Raw genomic sequence first — 15,454 nt, 5'->3', positions numbered from 1 at the left:
TGTCTTATATGTATATGTATTGGAACTGAAACAGGGGGTCGTTGAACAGCCTGTAATGTGTGCAAGCGCACTCCCTTTTCAATATCACAAGTTTACATATAGACACAGCTGATGGGGTATCACCTCTGATACACCCACCAAACGAGAGAAAACATACCCCAATATCTGTTGTCACACCGCTTCCCACCGTTCTGTGGAACGATGCACACTGTGGAACGATGCACACTGTTTGAGATTGAACGTGCCCCAGGTGACTGGGACAGGTGGAAAGGTTATTAAGTAAAGCTTTAATTATATAGCACTTTTCAAACACAGAGTTACAAAGTGCTTCACAGACGCACAATCATATAAATGAATAAACAAATGAGTAGATTTGAAATTTGAGTGAAAGTTGGCCCATAAACTGAAGTGCAGAGGTCTTATTAAAAGAATTCAGGAGGGAATTAAGAGACAGATCAAGTCTGCAAAGGATCTGGTGTGCAAGTGGGAATGTGGCAGACAGGAGGGAAAGAGCGGCAGAATGAGCCAGAAAAAACAACAACACATTTTCGTTGCCTCACAGCCGGCCGGCCTTGTTTTTATAAAGAGTTATAAACAATTTGCACAAAAATGTACATGCCTGCAGTAAAAACTAGGGTTTGTGAGAATGTATTTTACAGACATTTGTATTGTCCCTCAGACAGCCAGTTTGTGTGTGTGTGTGTGTGTGTGTGTGTGTGTGTGTGTGTGTGTGTGTGTGTGTGTGTGTGTGTGTGTGTGTGCGCGCATGTATGTGTGTGCGCATGTATGTGTGTAACAGGGGATGATATTTCATTGAATGTCCATTTTCATGCAGCTTTGTGTTTACAAGCATGAATGGAGAATGATGGGGAGATTTCAGGTAAAGACGTCATCATCTCTGTGTGTGTGTGTGTGTGTGTGTGTGTGTGTGTGTGTGTGTGTGTGTGTGTGTGTGTGTGTGTGTTTTTGTCCTTGGCTGACAGGCTATAAAGTCGTCTGGGTCAGTTGGAGGAACAAAAGTGGAGAGGAACAACAGAAAGCTCTGTCCAACGGCCAAACAACAAGAAAACAGCTGAGAGAAAGAGACAAGACAGTGTGGTGAGTTATCTGTTTTATTATTATTAATATTAATATTATTATTATTTAAATGAGGCTATATTACAGATGTCTTGCCTGTGTTCTACTTGTTAAAAATAATATTAATTGATTTCGTACTCATACAAAAAAGTGCTTTATAAAAGGCAAATATAAGATAATAACTAAAAAGCAAGAAAGCAAAGATGGAATGATGAAAATGAAAACATTCAAAGAATTAAAACCTTGAGATGAGACACGACAATGTAGGTGTGAATACGTGAACTATAAAATAAATAAAAGAAGTAAATACTTATTGCTAAATAAGTCAAACTTAAATGATAAAAAAGAAACATATATGCAAATAACATCATCTTCACAAAAGAAGACCCTAAAACAGTTTTTCCTTGTTTAAAATATTAATATTGTCAACCCAACGTACCGTATCAGATGTTCGCCATCTTTTCTATTCGATTCACTTTTGTATATTTTTCCATATACTTCTATCTATTATCATTATCTTAAATCTATCATTTTTTTGTCGTTATTAAGTCTATAAAATGTTTAAGCGGTGGGCCTTTGTTTGTTTGAGAAGTGCTTTACAAATAAAGATACATTATTCTCATGATTATTATTGTAGTTGTAGGTCTAATGGTAGAATTTGTAGAATATTTTGGATGATTCATTTCTGCACATAACTTTTAAAACCATTGTTTTGGGGCTTGGCTATGCAAATGAAAGCCAAAGAACTCATGTTATTTCTGCAGCAGTGATAAAAATATATTTTGTGTGTTGCATTAATTTGCTATTGAATCATATTACTCTCAAATTCATTGGGCAAAATCCCTTCACACAAAATAGAGCAAGCAACAATCTCAATAACCTGTCACACATACATTAGATAGATAACAGTTATGGGGTATTGTTGTAAACAGGCATGTGCACTAGAGCTGCAAAGATGAATCGATTAATCAATTAGTTGTCAACTCTTAAATTAATCGCCAACTATTTTGATAATCGATTAGTCGGTTTGAGTAATTTTTTAAGACAAAAGTAAAAATTCTCTGATTCTAGCTTCTTAAATGTGAATATGTTCTAGTTTCTTCTCTCCTCTGTTACAGTAAAGTGAATATCTTTGAGTTAGGGACAAAACGAGACATTTTGAGGACGTCATCTTGGGCTTTTGGGAAACATTGGTCGACATTTTTCACCATTTTTCGAACATTTTATAAACCAGAATACTAGGGCTGGGTATCATTCAAACATTTTCGCTACCTGTACCGATACCAATACCTTGACTTCGATACCGGTTCCTGAACAGTCAATACTCATTTTATAGAATCCATTTAAACAGAAAGAAATGTCAACATTACAGTAGAAATCTTTTTATTTCATAGACCAAACAACTAATAGAATAATCGAGAAAACAATCAACAGATGAATCGACTATGAAAATAATCGTCAGTTGCAGCCCTAACGTGCACACATAGACATGAAACGGGGCTTGAGCACCTGCCCTTTTCTTCCTTGAGAAAAAGTGCCCTTTCTTTCTGCTGGGCTTAGACCAAAATCTCTGAATTGATCACAACATGAAAAAAGTGTCCAGCCTTACACAGGCTCCTCATCTAATGACAATGTTTTTTCCTTATTGGTGCAATGGGTTTTCCTGTAAAATTAACAAAATTGCAGCAATGCCCTTTCTTTTAGTTTAGTGTGAAGATTTCTGTTGAGATTTTTCAACAAGATTTTTGGAAGTGTTATTTATTCCAATAACACCATAACAATTAAAATCCTGTATTTCCACTGGCAAAATAAACCAAACTATGTCCCTCTCCTTGATGCAGTCACTTATGCTAAATATATACTTGAAACTAGTAGCATAGAAAACATGCACATTGTGGCAGAGTTTCCTTTGCTGTTTGTGATTATCCTGTTGAACACTAAGAAGCATCTGTGTGTGTGAACTGATTATTTTGTTGAGTACTATTGAGTATTAAATTGAGTATTAAATCTGTTGAACAAACGGTAAGGGAATTGAAATAAATTGGTAAGGTAGTCAGAGTTGTGTTCATATATTTAACATTTGGTTTAAATTTCAAATAACTCATTCTTTATTAACTATTGAGCCCCGTGCCGCCCAAAATGTCTGTGCACGTCCCCTGCCAGTGAATACTAAAGAAGACCACGGTCTTTCTGTGAACTGATTATTTTTATAGAAAGAGTATTAAACAATTTCATGAGGGAATTTTCATGTGTACGCCCCTGGTTGTTAAAGTTGTCAGATGGATAGGCTCGATGGTGAACAATACAACTTCCTCACAATCTAGAGAGACCAACCTCAAACAGATCGCAGTAATAAAAATGTCTGTTGTATATGTGTCGCTGTCTCTGATTGGCCCGGCAGGAGAATGTGTCCTGCGTGGCTATTGGTCGCCGTGGCGATGGTGGGCGTGGCCAGAGGAGCTGCCAGCCAGTGCTGGGAACATCCGAGCTGTCAGGAGGTGAACTCTGAGAGCAGCATACTGGTAACACACACACACACACACACACACACACACACACACACACACACACACACACACACACACACACACACAGATGATGACGTCTTTACCTGAAATCTCCCCATCATTCATGTTTGTAAAGCTGCATGAAAATGGACATTCAATGAACTATCTTCCCCTGTTACACACAAACATGCGCGCACACGAAGTGTTGAAATATATTGTTTTAATTTTAATTATTATATTATAAATGTATTTATTTTTCAGCTCCTACTACATGAGCCCCCGTCTCTGTGTAACGTAGAGTATTTCCTGCATGTCTCTACGACGTGTAACGTTAGACAGCCAATCACAGACATTATGAGATCTTGGTAGAGCATGCTGCATGCTGATTGGCTCACTGATGCTGATAGGGATTTACTCCTTAGGTATTGAAATTGGGTATTGAATGACAACTATTCTTTTCGATACTCAACCCTAACCCTAACCCTTTAGAGGCAATTCAGTCGGTGCCTAAAAAGTATCAAATTCAATATCCAGCCCTAGATATCAGTGTCGGAAAAGCCTCCGATAATGCCTGAAATAGGCTACTGGTATCGGCAAGTACTGGAGTTTATGCACACATCCTATACGTAATTCAGCCCAGACAAAAATCTACTAAAAGTAGTTTATTTCTGTTCTTTTTCCTGACAAAACTGGATAATAAAAGAAAGTTCTGTGGCGTCATTGTTTATTTTTGTTCATGTTTCACAAAGAGTTTAACTTTAGCCAGGCCGACAACAACGATAGGAATCATATCGCATCCATACAGGGATAGTGGTACGCTTGCGGCCGATACACAAGTTCAGGTATTGGATTCGGTATCGGGAAGCAAAAAATTATATGCAGGTATACGCAGTATACCCACTAAGAAAGCTCCAGGATTTCCATATACCCACTTAAAAATGCCAAATGACACGCAACAACATACTTTCTATTATATTTTTGATATATTTTGCATTGTCACCTCTGTTTTTCTTCTTCGCAAAGGCTTAATAAAAGGTATTTCCAACGTAATTTGGTGCATAAAAAGTGTATCCGAATGCAGGAAATGAAGTCTTTGATGCTCAAAATAACCATGGGGGAGGACACCCAGACCTCCCACTATGATATGCCCCCCCGCTCTCCCCCAAAGGCAGATTCTGGCCCATATATATAGGCCAATATATTTATATACAGTACAGTATACCCACTACAATACACTAGACTACACCACTGACTTTATGTACATTTTCCTGATGATACTTACATCATTTTACTTAAGTAACATTTTCAATGCAGGACTTTTTCTTGTAACAGAGTATTTTTTACAGTGTGGTATTAGTACTTTTACTAAAGTAAAGGACCTGAAAACTACTTCCACCTCTGACATCTTCTGTCTCCCCCTGCAGGAGTGTATCCAGCTCTGTCGCTCCGCCCTCACCGCCGAGAGGCCTGTCATCCCGGGCGATGCCCACCTCCAGCCTCCTCCTCCAGACACCGAGTCTCTGCCTCCCCTCTCTCTTTTATCCCCCTCCTCCTCCTTCCTCTCCTCTCCTCAGGCCAAGCGCTCCTACTCCATGGAGCACTTCCGCTGGGGGAAGCCCGTTGGGCGGAAGCGCCGCCCGGTCAAAGTCTTCGCCTCCAACGGCGTGGAGGAAGAGTCCGCCGAGCTGTTCCCCGAAGAGATGATGAGGCGGGAACTCGCCGGCAAGATGACAGCGACAGAGGAGGAGGGAGAGGAGGAGAGGGTGCAGGAGGTGGCGGAAGAGGAGCAGGACCAGCTGCCGGGCAACGTCCACGAGAAGAAAGACGGCACGTACAAGATGAAGCACTTCCGCTGGGGCAGCCCGCCGACCAGCAAGCGCTACGGCGGCTTCATGAAGAGCTGGGACGAGCGCAGCCAGAGGCCGCTGCTCACGCTCTTCAAAAACGTCATCAACAAAGACGGACGGCAGCAGGAGAGCGAGCAGTGAGGGAGGACAGAAGAGAGAGAGAGGGAGGAGACAGACAGAAGAGGAGCACACGGATTGGCCAACAAGTCCTCCAAACTGAATACAAAGTCGTTTATCATTGCCTTCAAAGTATGACCCATGTGAGCGTTTTCAGCTCGATGGTATTTTAAGCCCACCAACGTCGACTTCAAGGCAGCGCTGCGACTGTCGACTTCAAGGCACCTAACCCTAACCTTAACCCTAACCATTGCCTAATCCTAGTGCCTTCCAGGGAGCGCTGCCTGGAAGACGACGTTGGGGGCTTAAAACAGCAAACACCACGCTTTCTGACTCCCCTATCGGCAGGCAACCCTGTCTCCTAGAGATTACATTTATATTTTATGCATCAATTATTGTCATTATGATTAATTGGCAGATTATTGCCTTAATTGTTTCCCATTTTTTTCCAGAGCCTTAATTGAGCCTAAGGTCTTTTTTTCTGTTCAACTAACTGTCCAAAACCGAAAGATATCCAGTTTGCAATGATTAAAGCAGTGATATTAGCAGTGAAATTAGGTTTAGGCAAAAGAAAGTATTATGGTCAAGTTTATAGGAAAAGATCATAGTTTGAGTTGAGTGAGTCTCACGGTCATGTCCCTAAACCCCTACGGGCCCTCTCAACCAGCTTCTTACTAGGAGTGAAGGGGGGTGGGTCCCCTATATGAAAACACACTTTTCTACTTCTCACTAGTTTGAAGTGGACAGGGTTCAATTGGAAAAAAATAGGTGATGTCATATACATCTTTGCACTAATCACAATTAAGCAGTGGAGTGTTAAACTCAATAAGTAACACCTATGCTACAAGTACAAAAAGTTAATATCTCATGAACGGCTCATCCGATTTTTATGGAATTTGGAGGGTACCATCTAGGGCCACTCCTGAGGCCACCCCTACAGTGGGGGTACTGATTGGTCAAAGTGGGTGTGGCCTATGGGACCTACGTTTGGATTCACCACTTATACTAATGAGAGCAACTTTCAATTCATGTCTTTAACTTTGATTGTTGCTTATTTATGAATATACTGTAAAGTTACAAAGGCACACTTCAGATTTGGGCTTTGACTGTGTGCGCCAATAAACATAATAAAAAAAAAATGTTTGAGCATGCTCTAATTGCTATGAATTTAGAGTGTAAAATTGTCAGTGAAAGTTTTGCAGATGCACTATCAGCAACGTTTTCTCATTATTTTGGCATAAAATGTAATCCAGGCGCCATTCTGTCACTTTTACAACATATTTTCTGTTATAATAAACTGTATAAAAGTCATTTCTAAGAGACAGGGTTAGAGCAGGGCGGCATTGTTTGTCAGTGTCTTCCAGAAACAGTTGTCATATATGAGTGTTTTCTTACTCTGCCACCTCTAAGGTTGAGGTTTGGTTAGTTTTAGGCAACTACTGTAAAACTCACAAATTTTTAAATGTTTACCGTCAGAAGGAAACAGTATTTTTAATGACCAATACAAAGCTCCATTCTTCTGCCTGTCTGAACTACCTAACCTGAGAGAAAAAGACATAGAGAGATATACAGAGAGAGAAAAGATGAAAGAACTTTTTTTTTCATATTGATTCATGTAAATAACTGTAAATGACAAGAAAACAAAGTTATTTGCAAGCAAAAGACATGAGTGTTGGTTCTTTTTACCATCCATCCATCCATCCTGCAAACCTTTGATGTAAATTCACAGCTAGAATCTCACAGTATCTTACTGTATTAATGTTATACAGCATCCTACTGTAAATGGCAATGCATTCTAGGTGAAAATAATAAGGTTACAGGACTTTCTGTTAATACCAATGCATCTTAGGAAAATAAAGGAAAAGGTGGAAATTACACTGCAGCCAGTATATTACTGTAAATTCAAATAATACAGTAAGAAACGGTAAAATACAAAAAAGAACAGTAACTGTACAGTATGCTTACTGTAAATAAACAGTAGTTTACTGGTGAAGCTGCTGCCAGTTTAAAAAAGTTGTACAGTCTATCTATCTATCTATCTATCTATCTATCTATCTATCTATCTATCTATCTATCTATCTATCTATCTATCTATCTATCTATAATCACTGAGTCTTTTTCTGCTCTGCAGGAGGAAAGAGCCTACATTAGTGACTCTAAAACTGGAAACGTGTGCTACTATAACTATTCCACAAGAGAGCAGCACTGTTACATCTGTAAGGACACTACACAGAGGGACATCCAAAAGGTGCCCATTGTTTTAGTTCTAAGTCTGTCATAAGTGTGTGAAAAAAAACTCTGTCTTTGTGGAGTATAAAAATATTTTTGGGGCTTATTTTGGCCTTTATTTTATAGGACAGCTGCAGACAGGAAAGGGGGGAGAGAGAGGTGGGGGGTGACATTCGCATGCACATGCTGTAAGGTGTTAAGCCAGGGTTGTCAAACTCAACTTCACTAAGGGCCACCATTGAAAATGAGAACCACATCAAGAGCCAGACGTTTGACGTTTGTTGCATTCTTCGCGTTATTTTGTTGCTTTCTCCAGCTTTTGTCTCGCATATTTGTTGATATTAAAGCCCTAGGAATGTCAGCAAAAAGTTCCTTTGACGTCATGGAGCTTAGCAAACCAAGCAAAACAATGACTACATTTTTAAAAGCAGGCTACCACACATCTGACACACAGCCACCTGCTTCACAGCCTGAATATGAAAACTCTCTCCTCCTTCTGGGGAATTTCTGAGCCCTAAAGTCAGATCATCTGCCAAATTCTGCTTTGAGAGTTGTGCGTAATTGCAGTTTAAAAAAAAAGTTCCCGTCCATTTCGTTTGGCGCACAACTAGATTAAATTTATTGTGAACCTAAATTAATATGCGGGCCACATTAAAACATGCGAGGGGCCGGGTTCAGCCCGCGGGCCTTGAGTTTGACACGTGCAGGTTAATAAGCCACAGTAGATGGGGCGCACGCTCAACCAGGTTAGGCCAAGTCTTTGTGGATTTAATGAATCTTTTGTTTTTCAATTAAAGAACAAATCTGGCACAAAATGAACCAAGGGGTTAATAACATGTCTACCGAGTTGACCGTTCTCTGAGATTTGCTTTCATGATCGAATGTGACCAGTTTTAGCGCAAACCTAATTAACCTAATATATATAGATATATATATAAACCTAATTAGCTTATAACGCTAGTTGTCGGAGCATGGGTAAAGTAAAAAAATCGCTCGAACGACGAACAGCGTGCAACCAGTAACATAGCTCAAGCACGGCGTTCATCGTTCGTCTGGTCGTGACTGTTTTCCCAAGATGGCGCCTGCCTGTATACGTGAACGCTACTGTCTTTCTAATCTATCTTTTTAATAAACTGTCTGTACACTTACAAAGTTCTCAATGCTTCGGTTTACATGTAGGGACCCTCATTATGCTACCGTGGAAGTGTGGTGATATTTTGAGCCTTGTTAGTGGTGTAGAAATAGAGATTTCTTTTTACTTTACCCGTGCCCTGACGACTAGCGTTATAAGGTAATTAGCGGTTTGCGCTAAAACTGGTCACATTCGATTAGCATGAAAACATATCCCAGAGAACGGTTGACTTGGTACACGTGTTATTGACCCCTAGGTTCATTTTGCGCCAGATTTGTCCATTAAGACAGCAACATATCACATCAGTTATTTGATGTTTCTTATTATGTTATTTATAGAAGATTGTCCGATACCATTTTTTACTTCCCGCTATCGATTCCGAGCTCTGAACTTGCGTATCGGCCGACTGAGTACTGATCCGATACCCATGTGTCATATCTTTTATGTTTTAAAGCAACATTATGTAACTTTTAGCTGCAGCTGTAGTTCCAATGAGACAACCTATAGGGGGACCGAAGCGGGAAAGGTTACATAGTGTTGCTTTAACAGCTGTATACTACTATCCCTGAATGGATTTGATATGTTTGCTTTCATTGTTGTACGGCCTGACTCAGGTTAAACTTTTTGTGAAACATGAACAAACACAAACAACGAATGCCATAGAACAGAGGTCTTCAACGCTTTTTAGGCCATGGACCCCTTAGCTGAAAGAGAGATGATGTAGGGACCCCCTACTACATATACTGTTTAAAATATAGTTGCATAATAAACCGGGCCAGATTAATGAAGATTAATAGATATCGTTTATACATCATGTTTTAATGTTCAACATACGTGTGGAAAGCACGGTGGATCCCTTAGCTGAACTGTGTGGCTACCTAGCTACCTTACCTATAGTAAGTGTATCTTCAATGTGTAAATCACATTTTTTTTATTATTATTATTAATAAATTGAATTCATATTGATGTATATGTTCAGACATTTTAATTCTTGAAAAAAAACAACTATTAAAAACATGTTTTTTGACATAATTTGGCACCCCCTGTACTAACTCTGAGGACCTCCTAGGGGTCACGGACCCCCTGTTGAAGATCTCTACTGTTGAGCTTTCTTTTAATATCCAATTTGACAGTGAGTTATAATGGAAAAATAACACCAATAAACTACTTTAAAGTAAATTTTCTTCAGGGCTACATTGCGTGGTATTCAGTGGTGTAGTCTACGTGATAAGTAGGTTTACACAGTATACCCACTAAGAAAGTTCCAGGATTTCCATATACCCACTTATAAATGCCCAATGACATGCAACAACATACTTTCTATTATATTTTTGATATATTTTTAATCATCATCTGTGTTTTTATTCATCACATATGCTAAATAAAAGGTATTTCCACTACAATACATTAGAATACACCACTGTTGGTATTGGATTGGTGCATAAACTCCAGTACTCTCCAATACAAGCATCTTAGGCGGTATACATCTCTAGTTTATTGTTTTGGTATACAGAGAATATCTGCATTTCTACAAGCAACGCAAAATGAACTTTCAAATTGTGATGAATCTGAGAAAAAGAAAAGTTGCAGAGTGCAGACTGAGATCAGGATCAGAGTGAAAGCAGTGAGTCAGGTCAGGACTGGGAAACACTCAGTGTCAGATTGGATGAAACTGGTTTTTAAACATTTCACTTCCCTCTCTCGGCTCAGTGACCATGGCAACAGATATGCATCACTGCTTAACCATGACAACTGACAGGTTTCAGTACTAAAGATAAAGATATATAAAAATGGCATTTTGTCACTGTGATGTGTTAACGTTTAATCCGCAACATTACAAGTGATCAGTTTTTAGTTTTTTTTTCACATTTTAGGAAAAATGTCAGGTTTGTTTTTACAGTAGGCCTTTCTTAGGCTACTGAGACAAACGTACAACATAACTGACTTTCTTCACTTGCAAAATTATCTTTTAAATTGACACCATGTATGTGTAATCCATGGTTTAATTCAAACAGGATAAAAAAAGATAAAAGAAAAATGTTTTTTGTCTCTCCCCATTCACAACCGTATGCTACATGTTTGTTTTCTGAAATAAGGGCCCATGGGGACACAACCCTCGCGAAATGACTTTCACTATCAGAATTTGATCTATATTGTCCGATAACATTTGAAAAGTCTAGAAGAGCTCTGCTGCTGCTTCACAGGTAAAGTCCAGAGAATCAAACTCCTCTCCTCTATCAACATCCGTCCCTCTGAAAGTGACTCAGCCTGGAGCAGTGAGCTCTGCTCTGGGAGGCTCCGTCTCCATCAGCTGTAGGACCAGTGAGAAGGTTTATTTTGAACGCACCTACCACTTTTTAGCCTGGTACCAACAGAGAGACAGAGAAACTCCTAAAGTGCTCATTTACTCTGCTACTTTTTGACAATCAGGGATTCCAGGTCGTTTTACAGGCAGTGGATCAAACTCTGACTTCACTCTGACCATCAGTGGAGTACAGACTGAAGATGCAGCAGTTTACTACTGTCAGAATGATCATGAAATCAACAGTCAGTGTGTGTTCACACAGTGAAAAAGCGTCGTAATTTTAAGCCAAATTAAAGGGTTAACTGTGATGTACAGTGCAGAGTAGAGAACTAAATCAGACGGGAGAGGAGCAAAGCTGCAGCAGAGTGGGAGAGTCAGCCAGAGATAGGGCTGCACTGCATCCAGACTTAAATAATCTCCTGCAACTGGGAACATCCTCAGCTGTTCCCAGTTGCTCTAACCATCACCTGCAGAGAGAGCACAGACAGCTGAATCACACAGCTAACTCAAGATGACACCATCCATTCATATCACATTAGAATCTCATGTTCTTATCGGATTCATGCCAAAGAATCAACAGGAGCCAATTTGGAATTCATAAAAAAAATCAAAAAAAAAATCTTATAACTGCCTCTATATAAAGTATGCAAAAACACAATTTCTCTTACATGCAAATCAACAACCCAACAAATACATTGAGATCATTCTTGACTTTGGAAAAAGCAAAACAATCTCTTCACAACATCCATCCAGTAGCTTTTAATCATATCATATACTTTTCCTCAGCATATGTTATTAAAATGTGGATTTTCAAATTCCCATTCTTCTCAGCATTTGTGAGAATTCTTGTCCACGTTGGCTTAGAAGTTAATATATTGCATGAGAACTGGGTGAACTCCGTCTGGTGAAGTTGCAGCAGTTAGCTACCGTCAGCAATATCAAAGCTATCCAGTCACACAGTGATACGTCATACAAAAACCTGTCTTAGCTGGAGAGGAACTGATCTGACTCAACAGCTGCACTGAAACTAAAACACAACTTTGACTTAACAAAAATATATTTAATAATAATCGACTTTAACACTAAATATACTTTATCTAACTACAAGTTATACTTTAAAGTCTTTCATTAAACAGGTTTTGACAATCTGCTGCACATCAAAGCTGACTTCTGTTAAAGTATAACATCAATTATTTGATAGGTTTAATCCACAGAGTATGATAACACATGAACACTAAAACTGTAAATATGATTTGATTACTTCATATCTAACCACATTTCATAGAAACTCAAACATACTCATAGTTGAAATACATTACAAAATGTAATTTCATTCATGTTGTAAAGTTACTAATCACATCTATCACATATTTTAGTCATTGTGTTTTGTATTTTTTAGCGAACAAATGTATTTTATGATTGAAACCAAACATGATTCATGGAGTGTGTAAATCAGAAACGTTTAAATTATTTCCTTTTCTCGTCTCTTTATTTGTCTTCGTGGCTCTTCAGCAGAAACACAATGAAAATATTTCCAGAGTTTGAACTGAAGATCATAGTCATTTTATTTCTCTATATGCTGATGATATTGTGCTTTTTATTTCAGATTTAGCAAATATTGTTCAGACTTTTGTATTTTTTTCTAATAATATTGACAATTTTTACTTAACTTAAAGCATTTCCAATATAATAGTCCTTACTTTAAACACACTTTAGTAATAAGAGATGATTGGATGATGTATCATTGAAATGCTCTGACCATGAGTTTTGTTCCAAAGGTTTATTATTACAGACATTGTTTTATATAATCCTAAACTGTGTTTCGACAGTCATCATTGGAGAGCTTACAACATTTTTGTTAGATCAGTTACTCCTCAGGAATTCAAAAAGTCACTTACTCACTTAAGAAAAGATGTAAAGAGACACTTTGATAATAACAAACATGAAAACAACTGATTTGATGAACACATCTTTATTGTCTTTAAACACTGAAATAATATAGAAATATTGCAACAAGCTGGTAAATATCGCTATTGAAAGATATCAAATTAATTAAAAACAGAGATAATTGCAGAGCACAGACTGAGACTTTCAGAGTGAAACCAGTAGCAGAGTTCCAGTGAGTCAGGTCAGGACTAGGAACACTGGTCTCTCCTCAGTGTCTCTGAGAGCGGAATCTGGGAGCCCTGGGTGGCCTCACAGGTCACAGAGCCCACCTTCCTCCATTGGTCTGCAGGGAGCCTCAGGGTGCTGGTCCAGCTGTAGTGGCCATCATTCTCCAGCACCCCCGGGCTCCTGCTCTCCTCCCAGCTGCTGCTGATGCTGCTGCCGTCCATCTTCCAGGCCAGACTCCAGTCTGAGGGGAAGCCCTTGTTGGCCAGACACATGAGCGTGGCCTCCCCCTTCAGCAACTCCTCACTGGAGGGGGGCAGCACCGTCAGGGTGGGACGGACATCACCTAGGAAACACCAATCAGCTTAGAGGACATGGACCACACAGCTGTCAATCAGCCAGCAGACACTTGGACACCTTGACTGTGTGAGAGTTGGTTTTCTCCTTTAAGGAGTTTCTGTCAGATGGTTTTTCGGCTCCACCAGTCACTCACTCACACATTGTTTCACTTCCCTTTAAGAAGCCTCTCATGCAAATCAGCACAGAGAGAATCATCTACACAATGAGCTGATATATATCAAACTATACACTGGAAATAAAATGTCATCTTTTGGACAAATCTTTAAGCCTCCAAATCAAGATCATCAAAACCGATAACTATACATTACTTTAAAGTATTTAGTGTAATAGAAACAAATCCAGAAAATGAGCTGACAACATCAAATGTTCTTCATGTGGATTTCGATCATCATTACCAAACTGTTCAAATAGTTTTCAAACTTTCAAACAATACATGACACAGTAAAGAGATGTTGCACATTTTCAAATACCAATCTTCATCTTTGCTCTGTTCAATTGTTTGAATATTTGAATCTTCATTTGATTTAAACAGTTATCATTGATGTGGAAACTTAAAATGAATCTTGTAGAACAGGTTTCCAGTTCTAATGTTTAGTGAAGCTGCTCTGAGTTATTCTCCATGATAAAGGTGGAGAAATAAAAACATGAATACTAAAAGTAAATAAAAAGGTATTTCATCGACTGTAAACTCAATTTAAAACATTACTTTACAATATTTACAATATAGTTTTTAATATTTGTGCAGAAACTTACTTCCAACATTCAGTCTGGTTCCTCCACCGAACGTGTTCCACAGTGATACAAAGTCATTGAGCCGCCGTACAAAAACCTCTCACTGTAGAGAGACACGGCTCTCTGACTTTGACACAAACAAACTCACAAAAATGAATCTATTTGTAAAATCTTGTCACATGAAATGAAAACACAGTGCTGCAAATGTCCTTAATGCTTGTTTGGGGTATATGTTAAATGTATGTAATTTCTTCTCTTGCAATTAATTTAAATAAGACTGAAGACATTAAATTGGAATGACTTTATTGTCCACCTCAGTGGAAATTTGTTTTTGGCTTCTCTCAAAGTACAGCAAATGTAAATACAATGCACATAACACATCACACCATTAAAAATATACAGAATATAATATAAAATAGTGTAAATGGGCAGGTAGCAGCAGATATGTTCTATAAATAATACAAGAAAGCAAACCTTATTAAATAACAAGTGTTCCCTTATGGAGTCATTCTGTGTTATGGCATAGGAAATAAAACACTTCTTGTAAATGTTCCAGCAGGTCCATGGGACCCTAAATCTGACATTTACTATACTCTGATAAAGTGAATGATCCATTGATGAACAGCATCATCAGAGTAATCCAAGTCCCTGTTGGAGTCAGTCAGAGCATTTCCATAGAGAGCCACTTTGCATCAGCAGCACCATGCTCCAGTGCTCTGGGAGAGTTTATAGTCCTGAGAGTTGAACACTGGATGACTGACAGCTGTCCTTCATGACAACAGAAGACACAGAAATCCTCCTCATCAAAAACATGACTTTGATCTCCGTCCTCATCTGGACTCTCCTCTGCTGCTGCTTCACAGGTAAAGTCCAGAGAATCAAACTCCTCTCCTCTATCAACATCCATCCCTCTGAAATGAAGCCGACTAAATCTTGACGCTGCTTTATGTTTTTGTCTCTGTATCCTCAGAGTCCAGAGGCCAGGTCACATTGAGCAGTGAGCTCTGCTCTGGGAGGCTCCGTGTCCATCAGCTGT

The 15,454-nt window shown here is 38.9% G+C and overlaps 1 protein-coding gene and 1 gene segment (V, D, J or C); one reads left to right on the top strand and one right to left on the bottom strand.

Moving 5' to 3' along the window:
- The first annotated feature begins 995 nt into the window (after positions 1-995).
- On the top strand, positions 996-7,210 carry LOC120570796 (pro-opiomelanocortin-like). Its single transcript, XM_039819349.1, has 3 exons — positions 996-1,098; positions 3,479-3,599; positions 5,009-7,210. The coding sequence occupies exons 2-3, from the start codon at positions 3,483-3,485 to the stop codon at positions 5,570-5,572; spliced, it is 681 nt and encodes a 226-aa protein (XP_039675283.1). The 5' UTR covers positions 996-1,098; positions 3,479-3,482; the 3' UTR covers positions 5,573-7,210.
- A 5,957-nt stretch (positions 7,211-13,167) lies between these two features.
- LOC120570927 lies at positions 13,168-14,500 on the bottom strand (the record flags this gene model as incomplete). The annotated part of the segment is given in 2 exon segments: positions 13,168-13,672; positions 14,440-14,500. Coding segments are annotated over 2 exon segments (384 nt in total), but the record flags the coding sequence as incomplete, so codon positions are not given.
- Positions 14,501-15,454: the final 954 nt, after the last annotated feature.

Source organism: Perca fluviatilis, chromosome 13 (assembly GCF_010015445.1).
Source record: "Perca fluviatilis chromosome 13, GENO_Pfluv_1.0, whole genome shotgun sequence".
Taxonomy (NCBI): domain Eukaryota; kingdom Metazoa; phylum Chordata; class Actinopteri; order Perciformes; family Percidae; genus Perca; species Perca fluviatilis.
This window is presented reverse-complemented; position numbering and strand designations above follow the sequence as displayed.